This window comes from Castanea sativa, chromosome 9 (genome assembly GCF_040712315.1).
Source record: "Castanea sativa cultivar Marrone di Chiusa Pesio chromosome 9, ASM4071231v1".
Lineage (NCBI taxonomy): Eukaryota > Viridiplantae > Streptophyta > Magnoliopsida > Fagales > Fagaceae > Castanea > Castanea sativa.
Window position 1 is genome coordinate 5,381,339 of NC_134021.1, and position 19,738 is coordinate 5,401,076.

Genomic DNA, 19,738 nt, shown 5'->3' on the forward strand with positions numbered 1-19,738 from the left:
CGTTAGTGTCACTCATTTAAAGAAAATTTTAATTTGCCAAAAGCTTTATACTTTAATTGAAACCTCCTAATGTAGAGAAGCAACGTTCAAATTTATCAAGTTTGAGAAGAAAAATTATCTCAATATATTGTATTTAACTGAATCGATTACACTGTACTATGTACAATATATATGAAAACAGGGACACAAAACTAACTAACTAACTAAACAGAAAAATAGAATCTCCCTCTATATATATATATATATATATAGTAAAGAGAAAAGTTAATGGATATTTTAAGAGCATTAATTTAGGATATATTTTTAGAAATCTTTGACAGTATTTTATGTTTCACATGTGGTATATTAAAATTTTACCAAAACATTCTATTAAAAAAGAGAGATGCTACGTTCACAATATTTTTATAACAAATTATAGGTGGTTAGTTGTTATTGGTTCAAATTTGAACCTAATAATAAGATTACTTTTTTACCCTAACAATAACAACCAATAACAATTTGCCACTTATGATTTGATGTAAAAATATTGTGAAAATATTGTGAACATATCATTTCTCATTAAAAAATGCTATAAGAGTACCTATTAACCGAACCCTATAATAAAAACCAACTATATACACGACTTGAAGTTTAATAACTATGAAGGTGAAAGCTTTTGTCATTTCTATCGTTTAACTCTTTCTTGACATTCAACTCGTTTTTCTACAATGCTTTGAGATGCCAACTCAGCAAAATACTATATATTATCTCTATAACCAAACATGCAGTGGCACATATTTCGTACGTGTGGTTGTGTTCATTTTTGTTGGCTAGGTCTCATCCCACTTTTAGCTATTTTAGTGATGGGCAAATATATAAGAATAATTGAAAAAATGCATAAATCTCAAATTAGAATGAATGATAAATTTTGACATTTAATATATAAATATATATGAAAATTGACATACAATATTAATATATTTAGAACATGTACATGTAATTCAACTCGGTTGAATTTTTAAAATATAAATTTAATAATAAATTATTAGATAGTTTAACGTTTATATATATATATATATATATATATATATATATATATATATAAAAGCATGCACGTAATGCTTATATATAAAAGCATGCATGTAATGCTTAATCTCGCCATCCGTGGGTTCCAACACTGCTCGCACATCGAAGGAACTCAGCACAATGCTGGACCATCCAACTTTCGCACCACATGCTTTGTGTATTATATTTTGACGTTCATATTCACTGGTTTTGATTTCCTTCTAATGAAGTCAGATAGCAAAATACTTTTGGCTGCAGAGTTGCTTTGTTCAGGGTTGTTATTGATGTTTTATGCAAGGAATTCTAGCACATAATGTGAATTTTGTATATTATCGTTAGTTTCAAATTGGACAACACAAGGATTGATTTTATTTCTGAATAAACTTATTTTATTATATCATAGCTAAATTTAGAAAACGATTATATAATTACGTTGTCCATGAATATATGAACAATTATTCTATTCTCTTAAAGGTAATTAATTGTCATAACTTGACTTATTCTCACTAACATAATATCAAGCTTATTTCTTACTACTAGCTAATAGTTGCAATGCTTTTCCATCAAATATCAGCGAGATTCAATGGAGACCTTAACTTCAACTATAGAAACCCGATTAACATAATATGCAGATAGCAGATGATCATCATTCATTTCAATGGAATGGCTAAGAAGAGTGATTTTTTGAGCTAGAATGCCCCAACGCCTTTCAATTTTCCTCCTCAAATCAGCCACCTTTTGTGTTTCTCTCACCCTAACGCAATCTTCGGCGGTAGAGGATTTCACTAAAATGTCAAATTTTGGATCTCCAGAAAGTGGTGTGACAACTAAACCAAGCGTTTCAAATGGCTGCAGAAACTCATAAGATTCAATGGTGCGATCATTTTCCAGCTCTGTGGCATCAAAAAAAAGGGTTTGCCTTGCAACTTCCACATTGCAAAGCTCATAAATCCGCTCTTTCAGTTCAAGAATAGTTCCAGAAGATGACATTTCAATCTCAGGTTTCAGCTCACCTCCGGTGATTCTGAAGCGCACCATGGTAATGATGACAAACCAGAAAAAAAAAAAAAAAAAAAATTGCAGGACAATATTGTTGCAATTTTTTTTTTCTAGTTTATTTTAGAGCTTTAATAAGTTAGGGCTTTGTTTAGGTAAGTACATATACATAAAACTAGTGCTGGAAGGAAGAATGGTAATGAATGACATGATTTTGGTTCACTCTAATTACGTTTTACTAATGGGAATACGATTTTCATTTCCTGTCTTTTTGTTGTGAATTTGGGATGGATCGATGTGCAAAGTTAGAAGGTGTCTAAATCAGAGTATATATATATGTGTGTGTGTGTGTGTGTGTGTGTGTGTGTGTGAGAGAGAGAGAATTGAAGCATGTACTGCTGGAGTATGACCAATCTCATTTTTGCATGTAAAATCTGAAAGTAACAAGTACATGATGATTCTAATATTATTAAGCACAAAAATTTAAATAATAAATGATGATTCATATTTTATTATTATCATTACTTTTTATAATAACCTTAACTAGCTAACAGGTGATGATACTTGCGAGCGCCCACCCCTGTACAAGTAGGTGATTATTTATGTCAGATACATTATATACTATATATCTTCAATTCAAAAATAATTGTTGCTTGCGAAAAGTGAATTGAGTTCATTTTTGAGATTTTGCTAAATTGCCTTCCAAAAACACACACAAACTCATGATTCAAAAACGTGATCTAATCAAAAAATATATATTTTTTGTATATATATATATATATGTGTGTGTGTGTTTTACTAACATAGTAAACTATTTAAAAAAAAAATTTATGAATAATGAAAATGTGACTAAGTTTTCTCATAAGTTTTTCAATTTTTCATTAAAAAATCTTAAAATAGGTGATAAGTGTATGTTCTAAAGACATAAATTAATTGGACTACATATATAGTTTTGATGCATTTAAATTTTGAAGGTATTTTGGTAAAATAATAATAGTTTTAATTTTACTAATAATTTTAATCATTAACTTCTTCACTTTCAATTTTTATTTTATTTTAAATATCGTCTATTCCAAATCTTCGCATTATTAATGTGGCTGCATTTTATTTTAGCAATTTGCTATGTTTATTTGGCAATAATGTTTTTTTAGAAAATGGGTCGTTTTCTAAAATGTATTTTCGATAAAACTATTTCCTTTTTCCTATGTTATAGCAACCTTAAATGAGTTTTTTTTTTTTTTTTTTAAATCTCTTAACTTCACTTATTTAGCTTGCTATGAGATAGAGTTGTTTTCCAAGAAAATTAGTGAAAAACAATTTCTAAAAATAAACCATACTTTTTTAGTTGATTAAAGGTAGTTTTTATTTGACTTTTTTTTTTATGCTACCAAATACAGGAAAACATAAAAAACTATTTTTACACAATATTTTTCATCGAAACAAATGGAGCAAAATCTTATTTAGCACAATTATAAAAAAGAAATCTCATTTGACCTAATCCATAATCCACGTTCTCTTATTTTTTATTTCTCAAATACATTCGCCCTCCCAGTTTGAATAACAGCACCTCCTTAATAGGAACATGGCTTCCTCTTTTGGAATAATATATCAATGCATGGAAAAACTTGCAGCTTTTGGTTGGGTTGGGTTGATAAGAATATAATACAACCTATTTTAACCTGCATAATATTAAATATAACATTCATCTCGAAATTTTTTTTTACATCCCAAAAGTAGTGCATACACTTCAAGTCTTCAACCCACATTTAAAATAATATAGTTCAACAAAAATATAATATCTATCTAGAAATAAATTCATTACACCCCAAAAGAAGTGCATACACTTCAACCCAAATTCAAAATAATATAGTTTAACAAAAATATAATATCCTCAGGGTTTGTAAAGTTTTCATTTCCATTTCCAATTATATTCTTTGTAAGTTTTTGTAATTATTCACTTTTCTTTTTAAATTTAAAATATAAGTTGGATATAAAATGTATTTGACAAATTTAAAATAAAATGAATATTTATTTGTTATACTAGTTAAATGTGTTGTGTTAAATGAGTAATTTCAAGTTGACACAAATAAATTGGCGTGTCAAACGTGTCTATTGCAAGTTACGCGGGTTGACTCGCTTATGACATGTTTTTATTGTGTTGCTTTTGGGTTGATCCGTTTATGACCCAAATCCGCTAAGGCTCAACCCTAACCCGCAAAAATTCGTGTCAGGCTCATGTCATATTTGCAGGTTGGGTCGAACATTGACACCCCTTTACTCTTATACCATAATAGCATGTCCTATATGTACATGACATCTTTTTAATAAAAACATCAAATTTTTATTAAATAGAATTAGAGATATGGACTTTTTTTCCTTTAGAATAAACAATAAATGTTTTTTTTTTTTAGAAACAAGAAACAATAAATGTTGATATCATGGTTAGGGTTTTTTTTTTAAATTTTTTTAGAGGCATGCTACAAATTTTATTAAGAAAAGCTAGGTAGATTGGCTATAAATAGTAAATACACCACTAAGGTGTGGAGAAACATACTCCATCCACACCGATAAATTACTAATATGTATAGCAAGGTTATAAGCAACCGAATTTCCCTGTCTCTTAGTTAGGAGTTAAAAATCTTTTAGTTTTTAGTATTTTATATATATATATATACACACACAAGTTAATTGTTCCTCAATTTTCTTGTGTCTTAAATCATCCTTAAGGTATTTGAGGTGTTGGGTTTTCCTATTGATCAGGTTAAGGGTCCTGGAGATGGAGAATACATCTTGGAGACTGCTAATTTCTCGGGCTTTCATGCTCCTGAGAAACTTGAATTTAACTAGCTGACCAAAAGGATAGGCAGTGATCCCTTCACTATCTATAGTGAATGGGTATAATAGACACATGAAAGGATTTCCTAGGATTAATTTGTCTGTCATATTCTTAACTAGAACAAAGATTGTTTTGAAGCTTGTGTTGTCTTGGCACACATGGGCTTTTGGGATTTTGTATTTAATTTGCATTTGGCTCCCATTTGCTAAGGATAAACGCTCCCTTCTTTGCTGAAAATACTTGAAGGGAATGATTCCTTCGTGGATGCAGTTGATATCTGCTCCTGAATCTGTAAGGGCTATAACCTCAAATTCAAAATCTTTGCTAATGACAATCTTGACTTTAAAATGCCATTTTTGAAAATCAATTCTGTTGATAGTATCTATGTACTTTTGGGCTAGTTGTTCTAAGACCATGTTTGTTGTAGGTTGGTTGACTCAGCATAATCATTTTCTTGTTCACCATTTGAAGGGTTTTGGTATGAAGGACCTGCCTCATTATGGCCTTGATGAGAGGTATTATCTTGGTGCTCAATTCTCTGGTTAAGGAAATTGTGGTCAATCCTAAGAATGGTTAAAGTCTGGTCAAGCTTTTTAACTTCTTCTTTAAGGGTTCTAATCTCAGATTTGGTTTCTTTGATTTCATGTTGAAGGTCACTAACTGTGATTTCTTTCTTAGCTTTGGTAAACCTATTGAAGATTTTCTCTAGGTTAATTGGGGGTTCGAGGTGTTTGGGTTGGTTTCTTTTATTTCTTTGATTAAAGTGCTCTAAAACTTGATAAGGTATTGAGCCTTAACAACTAGGTCTTCAACCTTATCTATTAGCGTGAGAAGAAATTCCTCTTGTTAGCTAAGGACGTTGACTGATTTGTTTTTGCAACAATTGTCTTTACATCCTATTCTGATGTTTGGACTGTTAGAGATGCTAGATGACTCCCTGGAGGATGAGGATTGGTTTACCTGAAAGATTTCGTTGTCACTTGAACTATTGGAGGACTCACTCTTTATGTGATTGAGTTCTAAGAGCTCGAAAATTTAATCATTGCTGGTTTGATCACCTTGGAGGGTGTTGATTAAAGCTTTAGCTTTGGATTTACACTCATTCCTAAAATGAACTTTCTTGCCACACTTATAACATTCGCTATTTTTCTTATTTTTTCGTGCTGAATCTTTCCTTTTACCATTGACTTTATGGTAATCCTTGGATTTTTGCTCTTTTTATAGAAATCATTTTTGCTAAAATTATTGGGCTTCTTATGGCTTCTATAATATATACTTGGAGGCTGTTCTTTTTCTATTCTTTCCCTTTAGATTCCTTTTAGATGGGGCGATGGAAGGGAGGCCATACTAAGCACAGAAGTTTCTTACTTCATATTTAGCTTTTCTCCTGTCCTTATTGGCTTGGTTTTGGATCTTCATGTCTATGCAAGTTTTTAGGCCTTCTCTGCGGATGACACTGGATATGTCTCCATAAGTCAGGTCATCATAATCTATGACATCTGAGGAGTTACTGTGAGTTTTTCTAATCTTATGAGCAAAAAAACTAGGCAAGCCATTGATAAACTTCTCCTTCCAAAACGAAGAGTTACAATCGCTTCTGTGTATCACCCTAGTGGTAAAGACATCTTTATACCACCTGTAATCACTAAGGGTAGGACACCTGAGGTTACTTAGCTAGTCATGGATCCTAGTAGTGACATTGCTAGGAGTTCCTATGAAATGTCTGGTAATGGTATAGATTAAGGTGTTTACTTCGTCTGGGACACCTCGACCTATGGTCTCATCGAAGATTAGATGTCATTCCTCATTTTTCTGGACTGCACTTTTGATATCTTCCTTTGATTCTTCTGTTAGGTAATGGCTCCACCATGACAGAAGTTTTCCTGTGAAACCTAAGACTAGAAGTTCAACTACTTCGGCATGAGGGTGACCTTCATTGAGGTAGTTATTTGCTACCATAGTCATGTGTTGGATTTTATTTATGATTTCTTGTTTTGATAATCCATCTATGTTCCATTCATAGAGTTTATCAGAAGATATTGAGAATTAGTTGCTAATATTTTTTTCCTCAAACTGAAGGTCAAGGGGTGTTGGTCTAGGATACCAATTTTTGGTGATACTAGTTGGGGTGACCTTACGATGGTGGAGTCTGTTCACTTGTAAATTTTGAAACTGGTTTTCTAATTGTCTTATCTCTTTTTCATATTCTGAAGAGGTGTTGCTACTACTGATGTTAGATGCAATATGGATGTCTAGGGTGGCTAAACTGTGGTCTCCGCTAGAGGTAGTTGGTTCCTTTTTTACTAGCTCTTCTAACTTCTGGTTGATTATTTCTAACACGGTTTTATCTTTGGACCTGAGATTGGTTTGTGGAGTTACTGGTAACTTAACTAAAGGCTTTTCTGAAGACAAGATAGGCTTAACAAGGTTTCCGTCCTTGACTTCTATCATATCTTCTATTCTGTCTAACTGCTTTCCTATGACATCTAAACACTGGTTGATATAGTTATTTTGCTCTATGACCTTTTTTATTGGTTTATCTTCACTGGTAGGTTTTCTAAAAGGAGTAGCAATTATTTCATAGCCTTGGTGTTTAATGGTTATGTTTTCCAAGGAAGGGTGACTAGATCAGACTACTTCCTTGTTTTCTTTGGTTCAGTTTGTTTTGGTGATGACACAAGACTTTCTGTACCATTCAAAATGGTTTTCAAAATATTCAAAGAAAGGGATATTTGTTGATATCTCTTTCATTTGCTAGATTTTTCAGCGACTAAGATGAATTCTAGGCTGGACTGGGACCTTGTCTTCTGAGTAATGGCTCTATGGACTGGAGGAGAGAAATCCTTATTTATCTGGTCAATGATTGGATCAATTTTGAGGCTATCCCACCATTTCACTGAGAACTCCCTGTTTAACAGATTGTTGCTAATTGCATAGGACCATATGCTGATCCAATATATATATACTTTGTTATATGTAAGAAAATAGCATTTGAAATCATGTTACAAACATATTTTGTGTGTCTATAGTTTATTCTTTGGATTTAATTTATAAGTCTTGGCCTCTTGAAAAAAAAATTTGGCCTCACCACTATTCTTCCACCTTTTAGATTCTATATTTTAATAAATTTTATAAAGAATAATATTTATTAATTTCATTATTAGGTATAATTCCATATTTATGTTTAAATTGAGTAAAATTCTATGGTACGCATTTTTTATTCACTATATTTACCTTATTTTAACCCTTAACATATGATATTTCCTATTTAATATATATTTTATAAAACAAATTGAATAACAATTCATTTTTATAGTCTATTCTCATATTTAATTTATATATATTAATTACTTAATATATTTTTTCAAAATAAATTAATTATTAATCTAACAATTCAATGAACGATCCCAGTCCAATAACAAAAAAAACAAAAAAAGAAAAAAGAAGATCCAATGTTTGAACCAATAGATTAGCCATAGTACTTGGTATGATTAGATAACTATGCCGGTGTGATATGTTCTGCTTAACAATTCCTCCAATAGTCTAATCCCACAAAAAGAAAAATAATATTTTAAACTTTATAAATTATGAGCAGAAAATACTTCAACACCTTGAACAAGTAGTGATCATTAGACTCCTAAACTTTTATTTAGGACAAAACTTTAGATAATTTCATATTTCTTAGAATATTTGACTATTTTTTCATATGTATGATTTCATGGTTGGTTTTAAAAATTAGTACGGTTAAGGAACCGAAAAATAGACTAGTTACCGGTTTTATGGTCCAACTGGGGTCGAACTAGTGGTCGAGCAGATGATGTAATAATTAATTTTAAAATTATAAAACAAATAAAATAAATATATGATAAATCATTATGTTTAGTATATCCTATTCTAACATTTTATTATATAATTAAATTTTTTTTACCTATAAAGGACTAACACTTTATTTGTTGGGTGGTAACATAGCTCTAATTACATATATATTATAGGATAAGTTCAAAATATGGAAGAAAAAAAAAAAAACATATTCGCAACCTATGATCGTAGACAAATTTGAAAGTTACCCAGTTGGCAAGCATTAGCATTAGGGATGGAAATTTTTAATTAAGGGAAAATTACCACTTATCTATTTATAGTTTGGCCGAAATTTAAGTTACCTATATGTGATTTGAAATTTGACACTATACCCACTTGAGGTTTGATTGAAATTTAAGTTGCTTAACTTTAATTTGAAATCATATGATACAAGTGTTTTGCTTGATTATTTTTTATCTTATTTGATTTTGTATCTTTATGTTTTTTGTATTTTTGGAGGAGAGAGACATAAAAGTAGAGCAAAATGACATATTTAACCATTTTTTTAAATAGAAATTGGTTACAGAACTCTAACTGAGCTAATCTTAGATAGGTAAAGTGTCAAATTTCAAACCACAGGTAGGTAACTTAAATTTCAGCTAAATTATAGGTGATTAAGTTGTAATTTGAATTTTAATTAAAGGAAAACTAAACATCAAAAACAAAAACTACTCTTTACTATTTACCCAGTTTCAGAGTTTTTATCTCTGTTTCTTGTAAATCTTAGAGGTGACAATTCGTATTCGCATGTCAAGTTCATGTCGTGTCAACTCATGAGTATTCGATTATATAAGTCAACATTAACTCGACATGTTTATTAAGCGATTCAAGATTCATCAACCCTAATATGACCAATTTATTAAATGGGTTAATCGTGTCGACCTGTTTATCAGATTTATCAAAATTGAAAAAAAAATTATGAAAAAACAAACAAATAAATATTTTTAATATAAAATTCAGAACTAACGAGTAACTGCACTACAAATAATCATTCAAAACTAAAACATATTCCAATATCACAAATAACCAATTATAATATGATAAGAACCCATTAAGTTTCAACTCATAACCTGCTAATTTCATGTCGAATTCACAGGTCGTGTCTAATAATCTATGGAGATTGCCAGGCACAAGTGCCGCTTCCTTTACCACCTACTATTAGCATGCCTCCCATAACCACAAGCCGCAACAATTGCCACCAATGCTCAAGAAGCTTCACCCGTCAATCACAATCACACATTTGGTTGGGTTTGGTTAAGAATCAAAGAAAGAAGTGAAAGATTTGTTTAGGGCTGGTGTTGTTAAAGTCGAAATCAAAGTAGAAAGAAAAGGGAGATCTACTTTTTTTTACTTTTTACTAGTTTTTTTTTTTTTTTTCCAAAACCCCATCATTTTATATTTCCTTTAGAACCATTCATAACCGGTTCAACCATACCGGATCTTAATTCCACCCGTTTAATTGGCCGGTTCTGGTTAAACTTGCTTTTCATACTATTTCCGGTTTTTACCTAAACCGAATTTGTGTCCAGTTTTCGGTTTATAAAACCCTGATTAAAAACCACTAAACCAACGAACCCTGTGATTAGTTCTGCCCAATACCCAGAATGTGAAAGGAAATCAAAAAAACCAATTAACAGCTGATTGAGGAGAGAGAGTCAGAGAACTGGGTTTCAGTTTTAAGAGAGAAACCCATACCCATACCCAAACCCAAATCCAAATCCAAACCCACCAAAACCCAACTTTCCTTTCGGCTTTCAACTCTCCTCTCTCCCTTCAAAACCCAAACCCACCAAAACCCATTCTCAGAATTCTCCAAATTGAAAAGAAATTTGGATTTGTCTCTGTGACTGAGTTTTTTTTAGAGAAAAAGGATTGCTCTCTGTGCCTCTGAGTTTTAAAGAAAAACGACTCCGTTACATCCAACCTCTTCACAAAGAGAGCAGTCCTAATCGAACTGAGGAAAAGAGCGTGAAAGAGATCAAGATCAGAGCTCCCCTCCCCAGTGCAAGCCTTAGCTTTTCAAAATTAAAGGTAATTCAATTTCACATCTCTCTCTCTCTCTCTTTCTATATTTTGGTGATGAATTGTACTTTAAAAATGAAAGGGTCGGCCTGATTTTGCTGTGGATTCAAAAATCGTACTTGGGTATTGAGCATTTACATGTAAGAATACAATTTCTTCTTTGCATTTGTTTGATTTGTGCTCTATTGATAGGATGCCTTAGCTACATACATCACTGCATGCAATGAGACATGGACTTAAAAAAAGTTAATCTTTTGTGCAAACCCCATTGTGATAAGAAGTTCACATGTGATGTCTCCACTTGTTCTCACACTAGTTACAGGGTTTGGCCGGCTGATTATGCTGTGGATTCAAAAAAATCTTAAAATCCCACTTGGGTATTGGGTATCTAGATTTAAGATAGAATTCCTTCCTTGCATTTGTTTGATTTGTGCTTTATTGATAGGATGCTTCAGCTAAATACATTACTGCATTTCCAATTATCTTGAATTGGTCTAGTAAGTTCATCTGTAACCAATGCAATGAGATATGGACTTAAAATTTAATCTTTTTTGCAAACCCATTGTGATAAGAAATTCACATGTGATGCCTCCACTTGTTCTCACACTAGTTGGCTGATTGTGCTGTGGATTCAAAAAATCTCAAAATCCCACTTGGGTATTGTGCATTTACATTTAAGAATGGAATTCCTTCCTTGCATTTGTTTGATTTGTGCTCTATTGTTAGGATGCCTTAGCTAAACACATAACTGCATTTTCACTTATCTTGAATCGATCTAGTAAGCTCATCTGTAACCAATGCAAAGAGATATGGATTTAAAAGTTTATCCTTTATGCAAATCTGCCATGACAAGAAACTCACGTGTGTAATTGCTTAGCTGGTTAGGGGTGAATGCCCCTGGATTACCTGGCAATTGGTTCTGGTAGGTGGGATCAAGAGGAGAGTTCAAAGGGCTCTTATTTAGAAGGTTACTTAAGTTATTTAAAAAAAAAATTCACATCGTCATACATATCCTTAATCAGCTTAATATACTTTAGAGGAACTCCCTTTTTCTTCTAAAATCCAATAGCTAACCTTTGTAGGTCATATGGGGTTTTAGGGGTAACTATTAGAAATCTGGGTTTAATTTGAAACTGGTTAATATTATGGGGGATTGATGTAATTTTTCCCTATACTTTCTGTTTTTGTGCTTTGTGTAGTGTGCTTTGGGTGCTGCTCAAGCTTTTAGAGGCTTTTTTCTGAGTTGGTTGATGGTGAAGAATGTCAAGAATCAGAGACAGGACTGAGGATCTGAAGGATGCTGTGCGACAGACTGCTCTTTCTTTAGGATATAATGAGGTTAGTTTATCATTAGTATTCATTTTGTCTCTAATTATGTTTATGATGTGTTCCATTTGATGGAAATATTTGGCATGGTGGAGTTCTGGGGAAAGGGGTTTGGTTATAAAGTTTGTTATCATCTACAAGTTGTAATTTTCTTTTGCTTTTTCTGTATTCTCTAAAATTTGTTGCTTTTCTATTTTTCATTATTAACTAGAAACCGGTTAAAATCTACTTGTATCTTTCTATATTGTGAAATCATATATCTTGATAAGTGACTTTGCCTTTTCATATAATACATAATATTGTTACCTTGATAAATAATAATTAATAAACTGTTTTTTTTTTTTTACCTCCCTTTTTCTGAATGAGGTATTGTTGTTTTTGGCAGTCGAAATTGGCAGCTGTTTTGGCATCTTTCATTATTCATAAACCTCGGCAAAGGTCAGCTTTCACCAAAGCTGCACTGAAGACGGTACATTCACTATTGTCTGAGTGTTTAATATTTCTGTTCCCCTTTACTTTGATTATGGGAATTGGTTCACTAGAAATTTGATACAGATGGAAGGATTTTGGGTTTTTCTTCTTCTTTCTTTCTTTCTGATGGAAAGGGTGCATTTGAACATTTACATATAGTTTCTTGTTAACTCTTTGCCTTTTCATCTATAAGCTCGAAAGCATCGAAGCTTTGGAGCAGTTTATGTTGAAACATCGAAAGGATTATGTGGATCTTCATCGCACCACTGAACAGGAGAGAGATAGCATTGAGCATGAAGTAAGTTCTCAAACTTATTCTCAGAAGCCTTTGTTTAAGACATTTTAATATCTTCATCAACATAATAAAGATATGGAAAATTACTCTATTACCTAAAATATCTTTAACAATAGAATCATAAGCTTTTGTTTTTTGTGATGGTACTTAACATGTTTTTGTCCTGCGTGGATGATTAGAGATTACATGTGTCAGGCATTCAATGTGGCTTTGTAAGTCTGTTATATGGATATGTAAGAAATATTTTAGTTCCTTTCAGGTTGACCCTGTTTTAAATTTTGGAGCAAGTGCTTAATTGCCTAGTTTTACTTGTTTCCATTCTCCAGAACAGAGTAACTTTATACAATACATATTATATCTCTCTTTTTATTAGGGAAATCCCCTTTTACATTCTTGAAAGATGAAGCTGAATAGTTATTATTAGACTACACTTACATTTTCTAATTAATTCTTTGCAGGTTAGTACTTTCATTAAAGCATGCCAAGAACAAATTGATATTTTAAAAAACAGCATAAACAATGAAGAAGCAAACTCCAAGGGGTGGCTTGGTGTAAAGGCAGATGCTACTAATGCCGATACTATAGCACACAAACATGGCGTGGTATGATTCTTTTCTAATTTTTACGAGAACTATTTATCTTTTATTATATATATGCTGGGTTTGGGCAGCATATTTCTTTTTAAAAAGTCTGGTCACACCTGCTCTGGAAATGGCCAGTTAGTATATTCACTCTGTGTGGCTTGATTCATGTTTTCATTTATGCCTTTGTCTATCTCAATTGGCTTATCTGCTCTGATATGGAAACCCTACTTCTAACTGCCTGATGTGGTGATCATAGGACCACTTGTCTCATTTTCATTATTTCCTGAGGTTAACCTTGCCTCATCTGAATTTATTGGGTGGCTGATTTTTTTCAACAGTTGTCAGGAATTTTTGAATACCTGATTGGTAATGTTTTTTGCCCGACATGATTATTAGATTAATTTACTTTTATTCTACTTTCTTGAACTGCAGGTTTTGATTTTAAGTGAGAGACTTCATTCAGTCACATCGCAATTTGATCAGCTAAGAGCCATACGTTTCCAAGATGTCATTAATAGAGCAATGCCTAGAAGAAAACTTCGGCGCAAGGCCAATTCCAATTCTGTAGATACCTCTAAATCAAGTACATCAGAGCTCAAGGAGCCTGATGAATTTCAACCTGATCGTCTAAGAGTCCAACAGCAGCTTTTGGATGATGAAACACGTGCCCTTCAGGTAACCAAATTGGTGTCTCTCTGATGACGTGTTTAATACTCCTATTCTTGTGTTTCTTTTCTTATTCTTCTAGGCTTTGAGGTTGTCCTAAAGTTAAAGCTTCTTTTGGGTGCTCATTATGCAGGTAGAGTTGACTAGTCTTTTGGATGCGGTTCAAGAAACTGAAACTAAGATGGTGGAAATGTCAGCATTGAATCACCTCATGTCCACCCATGTTCTGCAACAAGCCCAACAGATAGAAGTTCTGTATGATCAGGTGAGATATTTTATCTGTTTTCCATATTTCTTCTTGTTTATATGTTTAGCAACAATTCATAATGTTATCTCTGGCTTTGTACAAGTACCACTAGTATCTGTGTGAAAATGATTGAAATGGTGCGTCTCTTCAGTTAGCATTTGTTCAGATGGTAACTCCAGTCTATGTTATCATATAGTATTTGTGGGTGAGCTTCAACATTGCTTTAAATTGAGGAAACATATGCACTCTGCATTCAATTCCAGAGCTGCAGTGCTCTATAGGTGAAGGCTGCAGGTCTTGTTGACCTGTTAGCCTGATCGGTTGTAATTGATAATTGGGAAAAAAACATCATGAAGGACCCCCTTCCCTTTTAGATCACATGCTAAGGGCCTGTTTGGATTTTGTGTTTCCATTGTCCATAACTCTGTTTTCATTACTCATAACTCAAAATACGTGAGTCCCACGGCTAAGAAGCTTGTTAGGTTTTTGTTTCCATCACTCTTCATAACTCAATTCTCTGATTTTTGAGTAATGAGATAGGGAAACTGAAAACACATTTTAGGTGTTTTCAGTTTCCAAAACTCAGTTTTCAATGGCATTTTGGTAATTAAACACACACTGAGGGACCCACTGGTCAGAGGTCAGCCGCAACTCTTTTTTTTTTCTTCTCACTGGGTTCGGTGAGTTTGGGTCTTCTTCTTCTTTCTTTTTCTTTCTTTCTTCTTCACAGTCTCACTCCAACGGCCATTTTTTTCGTCTTCTTCATTTTTTTTTCTTTCTTTTTTTCTTCACAGAAACACCAAATATACTTTATCAAAAAATATATATATATACATTGTACCGATTTCTCAAACCCAGAAAATCAAACCCATAAACACGAGTTAGATCATACACACAAACACAAACCCACAAAGACGAAGGAAAAAAAAAAGAAGAAGAAGAAAAAGAAAGGAGAGGCAGGGGAGTCGGATCGGCCTTCCAAAAACACAAACCCACAAAGATGAAGGGGAAAAAAAAAAAGGAGAGGCAGGGGAGTCGGATCAGCCTTCCAAAAACACAAACCGACATCAGTTTCACAAAGAAAATCCAACATCAGCCGGCCAAAACTCCCAACAGCAACGGAACAGGGGCGTCGGATCGGCTTTAAGCCTTGACAGAAGTTACGAGGGGAGTCGGATCGGCTTTGATGAGGAGTAAGGACGTTGAGGGAGAGGTGTTGTGGGCTCGGTTTCAGTGAGGATGAGGGAGGAAGAAACCAGCAGTGAGTGGAGAAGAAATGTGATGGTGTTTCAACTGGTTAGTGGAGTTAATAGGGCTGGGTAGGAGGTCAGGTGCACAGGTGAGGTTAGAGTGTGTGGGTCCCAGTTTTTTTGGCTTTTTTGGTTGAAAACATAACTGAGTGATGGTGCCAAACGGGTGGGGTAGTGGAAATTGGTGTATTTTAAGTAATGAGTGATGAAAAAAAAAAAAAAAAAGCAAACAGGGCCTAATCTTCTCTTATGATGATTGGAAAATGAAAGGCCCTATTGTCTGTAGTACCTGATTTAAAAATTTTAGAGACTAAGGATATGCAAAATCATTCCAATCAGTTCTACCATGGAACTTTTTCTTATCAGAAAAGAGGAAAAAAAGAAGGCAAAGGTACCTATCAAAAAAAAGAAGAGAAGGCGGTTGGGGGGGGGGGGGGGGGAGATTAGAAGCTGATAGATGTTGGGGTCAGTGCAAGCTTTACAAACAATGGGTATGCCAATTTGGAAGTATGTATGAGCTCCTAGGTTTAACTGTCTGTTTCTCCCTTTTGTTTTCTATGTTTTAATTATCATGGTCTAATCTCTAACACCATTTATCAGACATTTGGGGAAGCATGTTTTACATTTTAAAATTGTGTTGCGGTTTGTCTATAATGGTTGAACGTGGCCCTAGATGCATCCAAACACCACAATTAGAGATGAATCCTAGGGTAGAAAAAGTGATGCTGAAATGTGGTGACTTTGGAGGGAGAGAAATAGTAGTTGTTTTGAAGATATTGAGAGATCTATTCTGGACCTCAAGCTTTTTATTTTTAGAACTTTATTGGATTGGTTGTTTGCTTTGCAAAACCAATCATTCACTTCTTTTATTGATTTCCTAGATTCTTGCAATTTTTGTATTTGATTTGCTGTCCCCTTGTTCACTCCCTGTGTACTAGGGTGTTTCTTTTTTGTGCCTCCATATTGTTGGGATTATTCTAGACACTGGAGTTAATATATCTTTCACTTTTTTTTCTCATATTTGTTCCTTTTTTTTTTCCTGTCTTTTCTTGTGCTTAATTTACAGGCAGTTGAAGCTACAAAGAATGTGGAGCTTGGTAACAAAGAATTGAACCAAGCTATCCAGCGTAATAGCAGCAGCAGGACCTTTCTTATGCTTTTCCTTTTTGTATTGACCTTCTCTATCCTCTTTCTTGATTGGTATAGTTAAATTGGATTGAGAGTCATATCATTTCAATACTATTTACTCACCTAAGATAAATATATCTTTTACTTCTTGTATCTTTGATATAGTGACAAAAAAATTATTTTTGTAACAGAATATCATACTATCAGCATTAATTTTAAAAGGATAGAGCTAGTCACTCTATTTTATTGGGATCAGTTTTTTTTTAGTAATAAATATATTGGAGACTAGTAACCAACTTATTGGCAGAATGAGTTCTGAATTAAATCCTACTGGTTTGATAGAATCACATAAAAAAAAATTAAAGAAAAAAAGGAATGCATATTGATACAAAAACATATATAATATGGTAAGTACATGCGTGTTTTTTAAGAGTTGCATAGATGAATTTTTGTATCCACAATCTGAAAGTTTTCTGGAAAAAATTCCTAAACTAATCAAAATCTGTCACTTCCTATAAGCAAAAAAACAATCTTAACCTTTAATGCTCCCTTGATTGCCAATAAAGCATATAATAGGTAATGTAACATAGAGAGAAGCCCCCAAAGTTACACTGCTTGGTTTGAGTGAATAGGGAAGGAAAGGAAAGAAGATGAGAGAGAGGATAGGATATCATTGTTCGGTTGATGTGAATTGGAGTGGAGGAATGGAAAAGGGATGGATTAATTTCCTCTTGTTGTGCTTTGATCTTTTTGTTTACTTTAGCATAAAAGAACTTAGTATTCTTGTCACCCTTTTTCAACCAAGACACTTGGGCTCTCTGGTTTCACATTACTTCCTCACTTTCCATCAACTCAACGATTTCCTCTTTAAGCACATTAATTCTGGTAATGTGAAGCCTCTGAATTTTCTCAAATCTGTTATGTACGTGTCTAAAGTGGTGTTTGTTACATTGAATCAAGTGCCTTTGACAAAGTTTTATCCTCTCATATTTCTTATACATTCAACTACCCCTTAGAATTCTGAGCTTCATTTTTCTTGAATGACACCCCCACATTCAATCCTGGCGCCTGGTCTACATTATCTCAAATTTGAATGTCATGTGGAAAACTTTCTTATTCTGCATACCTGTTCAAGTCAGGATGAGCAATGGGCAATCAGTTGAGCTTGTGTTGTAGCAAAATGGTACACCTTAACATCTTAATCAGCTTTAAGGTTTTTTTTTATTTTATTTTTTTTAAGTCCCTTGGGAACAACCAGGGGGTTGAGTCTAATGAGCAGCTATTCCCTTTGGGCCTAGTAAGTTTCAAGTTTCAACAATAACAGAAAGAGGTTAATGAGTAGTCTGGCTCACATGATTATCTTATGTTTAGTACTGGGCTTATTGAATTCCCAGGGCACTACCTGATTGCCTATCTAAGCCCAAATAAAAAAAAAAAATTCTTTTTTGTGAAGAAGCCCAAAGGAAATTTTGATTAATGCTTCTTGAGTGCAATAAAATCTTATTATCTCTAGGTTCAAGTAATAGCCAGTGCAAAGAAGGAGCTAGGTGGTAGGGGGTGACTGACCTTTCTCCCGTCAAAAATAAAATTTGAATAGGTTGGACTTCCAACTTTTCCCCCTTCTCACCCACCTTATATAATTTGATCTTTTCTTTTCTTTATGATGAATTTCTTTTATGTATTTGTTGTGCGCTATATTGCTTTTATATCTTATAATTGATGATACTATTATCCTTTTTTTATATGTCAAAATTCATTTTAAAAAAAAAAATTTCTGTTCTATTTACTTGTAATGCTCAAAATCTATAAAAGAAAATGAAAATAGAAAATAAAATATAATCAAGAAGGTGGGGAGAAAGGGGAAAAGAACATTATTGTTACATTTTAAAAGTGATATAAAATTTAAGGCACACCACATACATTTTTGTGGGCCTCCCCCCCCCCCCCCCCTCTCTCTCTCTCTCTCTCTCATAAAAAAAGATATAAAATTAAAAATAATAGATTATTAAAAAAAATGAAAACTAATGGAACCTCAAATTATTTATGTAATAATTTATTCTATTTATAAAGTTTTTTGAATAATAACATAATAATATAAATTTACGTTAGTTGTAACTAGTGTCTATATAATTACTAAATATCCTTTTATTTATGAATGAAATTTTTATTTACAAAAATATAAAAATGGATTATCGTGGAAAAAAAAAACCCTAGACAAATAAACAAAATATAATGATAATTATTTCTCTTTTTACACTAATATATCACTCATGAATGACTTTTGTATATATTAGTCTCAAGAAATATATATTCAAGTGCGTATGCATATTTTAAAATAAAATTTTCCCCTTAAAATCAAATTTTGACTTTGCCACTAGTCAATGGGTAATGGCATCTGTAAGGAAGTGAAATGAACTCAAGCCCACCAAGAACAATGGAAAATGACCCACTAAGCCCAAAATAATGTATTTGTAAGAGAATGGGTCGATCGAGGGAATGACTCCACACAAAAAAAAATGGACCACAGTTAATAGGATTCGAGATAGTAAGATTAAAAACATGGATTGATGGAAATAACTCTCCTCAGTCAAGTTTGAGGATGAGATGCTCTTATCTTCAACCCAAGTTTATGTGTATACACATTGTTCTCCTTTTTCTGTTCCTTTTCTGTTACATGCCCCTTTTTCATGGTGATCACTTCTTTATATAGTCTTGTCCCCCTTCATCCCAGCCTTACACATGTTGATCTAGTACAAAATCCTTTGGATGCTTATCCTATCAAGAATTCCTAGAAGCTTGGTAGGTAGTTGTGAGCTGAATTGCCACTATTCAGGTGTCATTTCTTCATAAATGCAACCAATTCATTTGGTGTAGTGCATTTAATGTAGCAGTGGCAGCCTTCTTCCCAAATATTTTGTCTTTAAGGCTTGACTGAGTTTTCTGCTACTTTCCCTGAAACTTATCATTCCATAATGGTTACCTCCCTGAACCCCTCCCGATGTGGCCCAACTCCTC

General features: G+C 33.1%; 2 protein-coding genes across 2 annotated transcripts; one reads left to right on the forward strand and one right to left on the reverse strand.

Annotated features, from left to right (window-relative positions):
* Nucleotides 1–1,614: 1,614 nt before the first annotated feature.
* LOC142608650 (polyubiquitin-like) lies at nt 1,615–2,082 on the reverse strand. Its single transcript, XM_075780348.1, has one exon. It carries the CDS (start codon nt 2,080–2,082, stop codon nt 1,615–1,617), a length of 468 nt encoding a protein of 155 aa, XP_075636463.1.
* Nucleotides 2,083–10,522: 8,440 nt separating this feature from the next.
* On the forward strand, nt 10,523–16,978 carry LOC142609381 (syntaxin-81). Its single transcript, XM_075780953.1, has 8 exons — nt 10,523–10,765; nt 11,956–12,094; nt 12,468–12,551; nt 12,747–12,851; nt 13,307–13,450; nt 13,865–14,107; nt 14,232–14,363; nt 16,662–16,978. The coding sequence occupies exons 2-8, from the start codon at nt 12,017–12,019 to the stop codon at nt 16,803–16,805; spliced, it is 930 nt and encodes a 309-aa protein (XP_075637068.1). The 5' UTR covers nt 10,523–10,765; nt 11,956–12,016; the 3' UTR covers nt 16,806–16,978.
* The last annotated feature ends 2,760 nt before the right edge of the window (nt 16,979–19,738 follow it).

Excerpts from the sequence above, each read along its gene's own strand:
- LOC142608650 (XM_075780348.1), bottom strand. The coding sequence starts at position 2,082 with ATGGTGCGCTTCAGAATCACCGGAGGTGAGCTGAAACCTGAGATTGAA.
- LOC142609381 (XM_075780953.1), top strand. The coding sequence starts at position 12,017 with ATGTCAAGAATCAGAGACAGGACTGAGGATCTGAAGGATGCTGTGCGA. Across the intron at positions 12,852-13,306 it reads GAGATAGCATTGAGCATGAA|GTTAGTACTTTCATTAAAGC; the intron begins GTAAGTTCTCAA and ends AATTCTTTGCAG. Across the intron at positions 14,364-16,661 it reads TAGAAGTTCTGTATGATCAG|GCAGTTGAAGCTACAAAGAA; the intron begins GTGAGATATTTT and ends CTTAATTTACAG.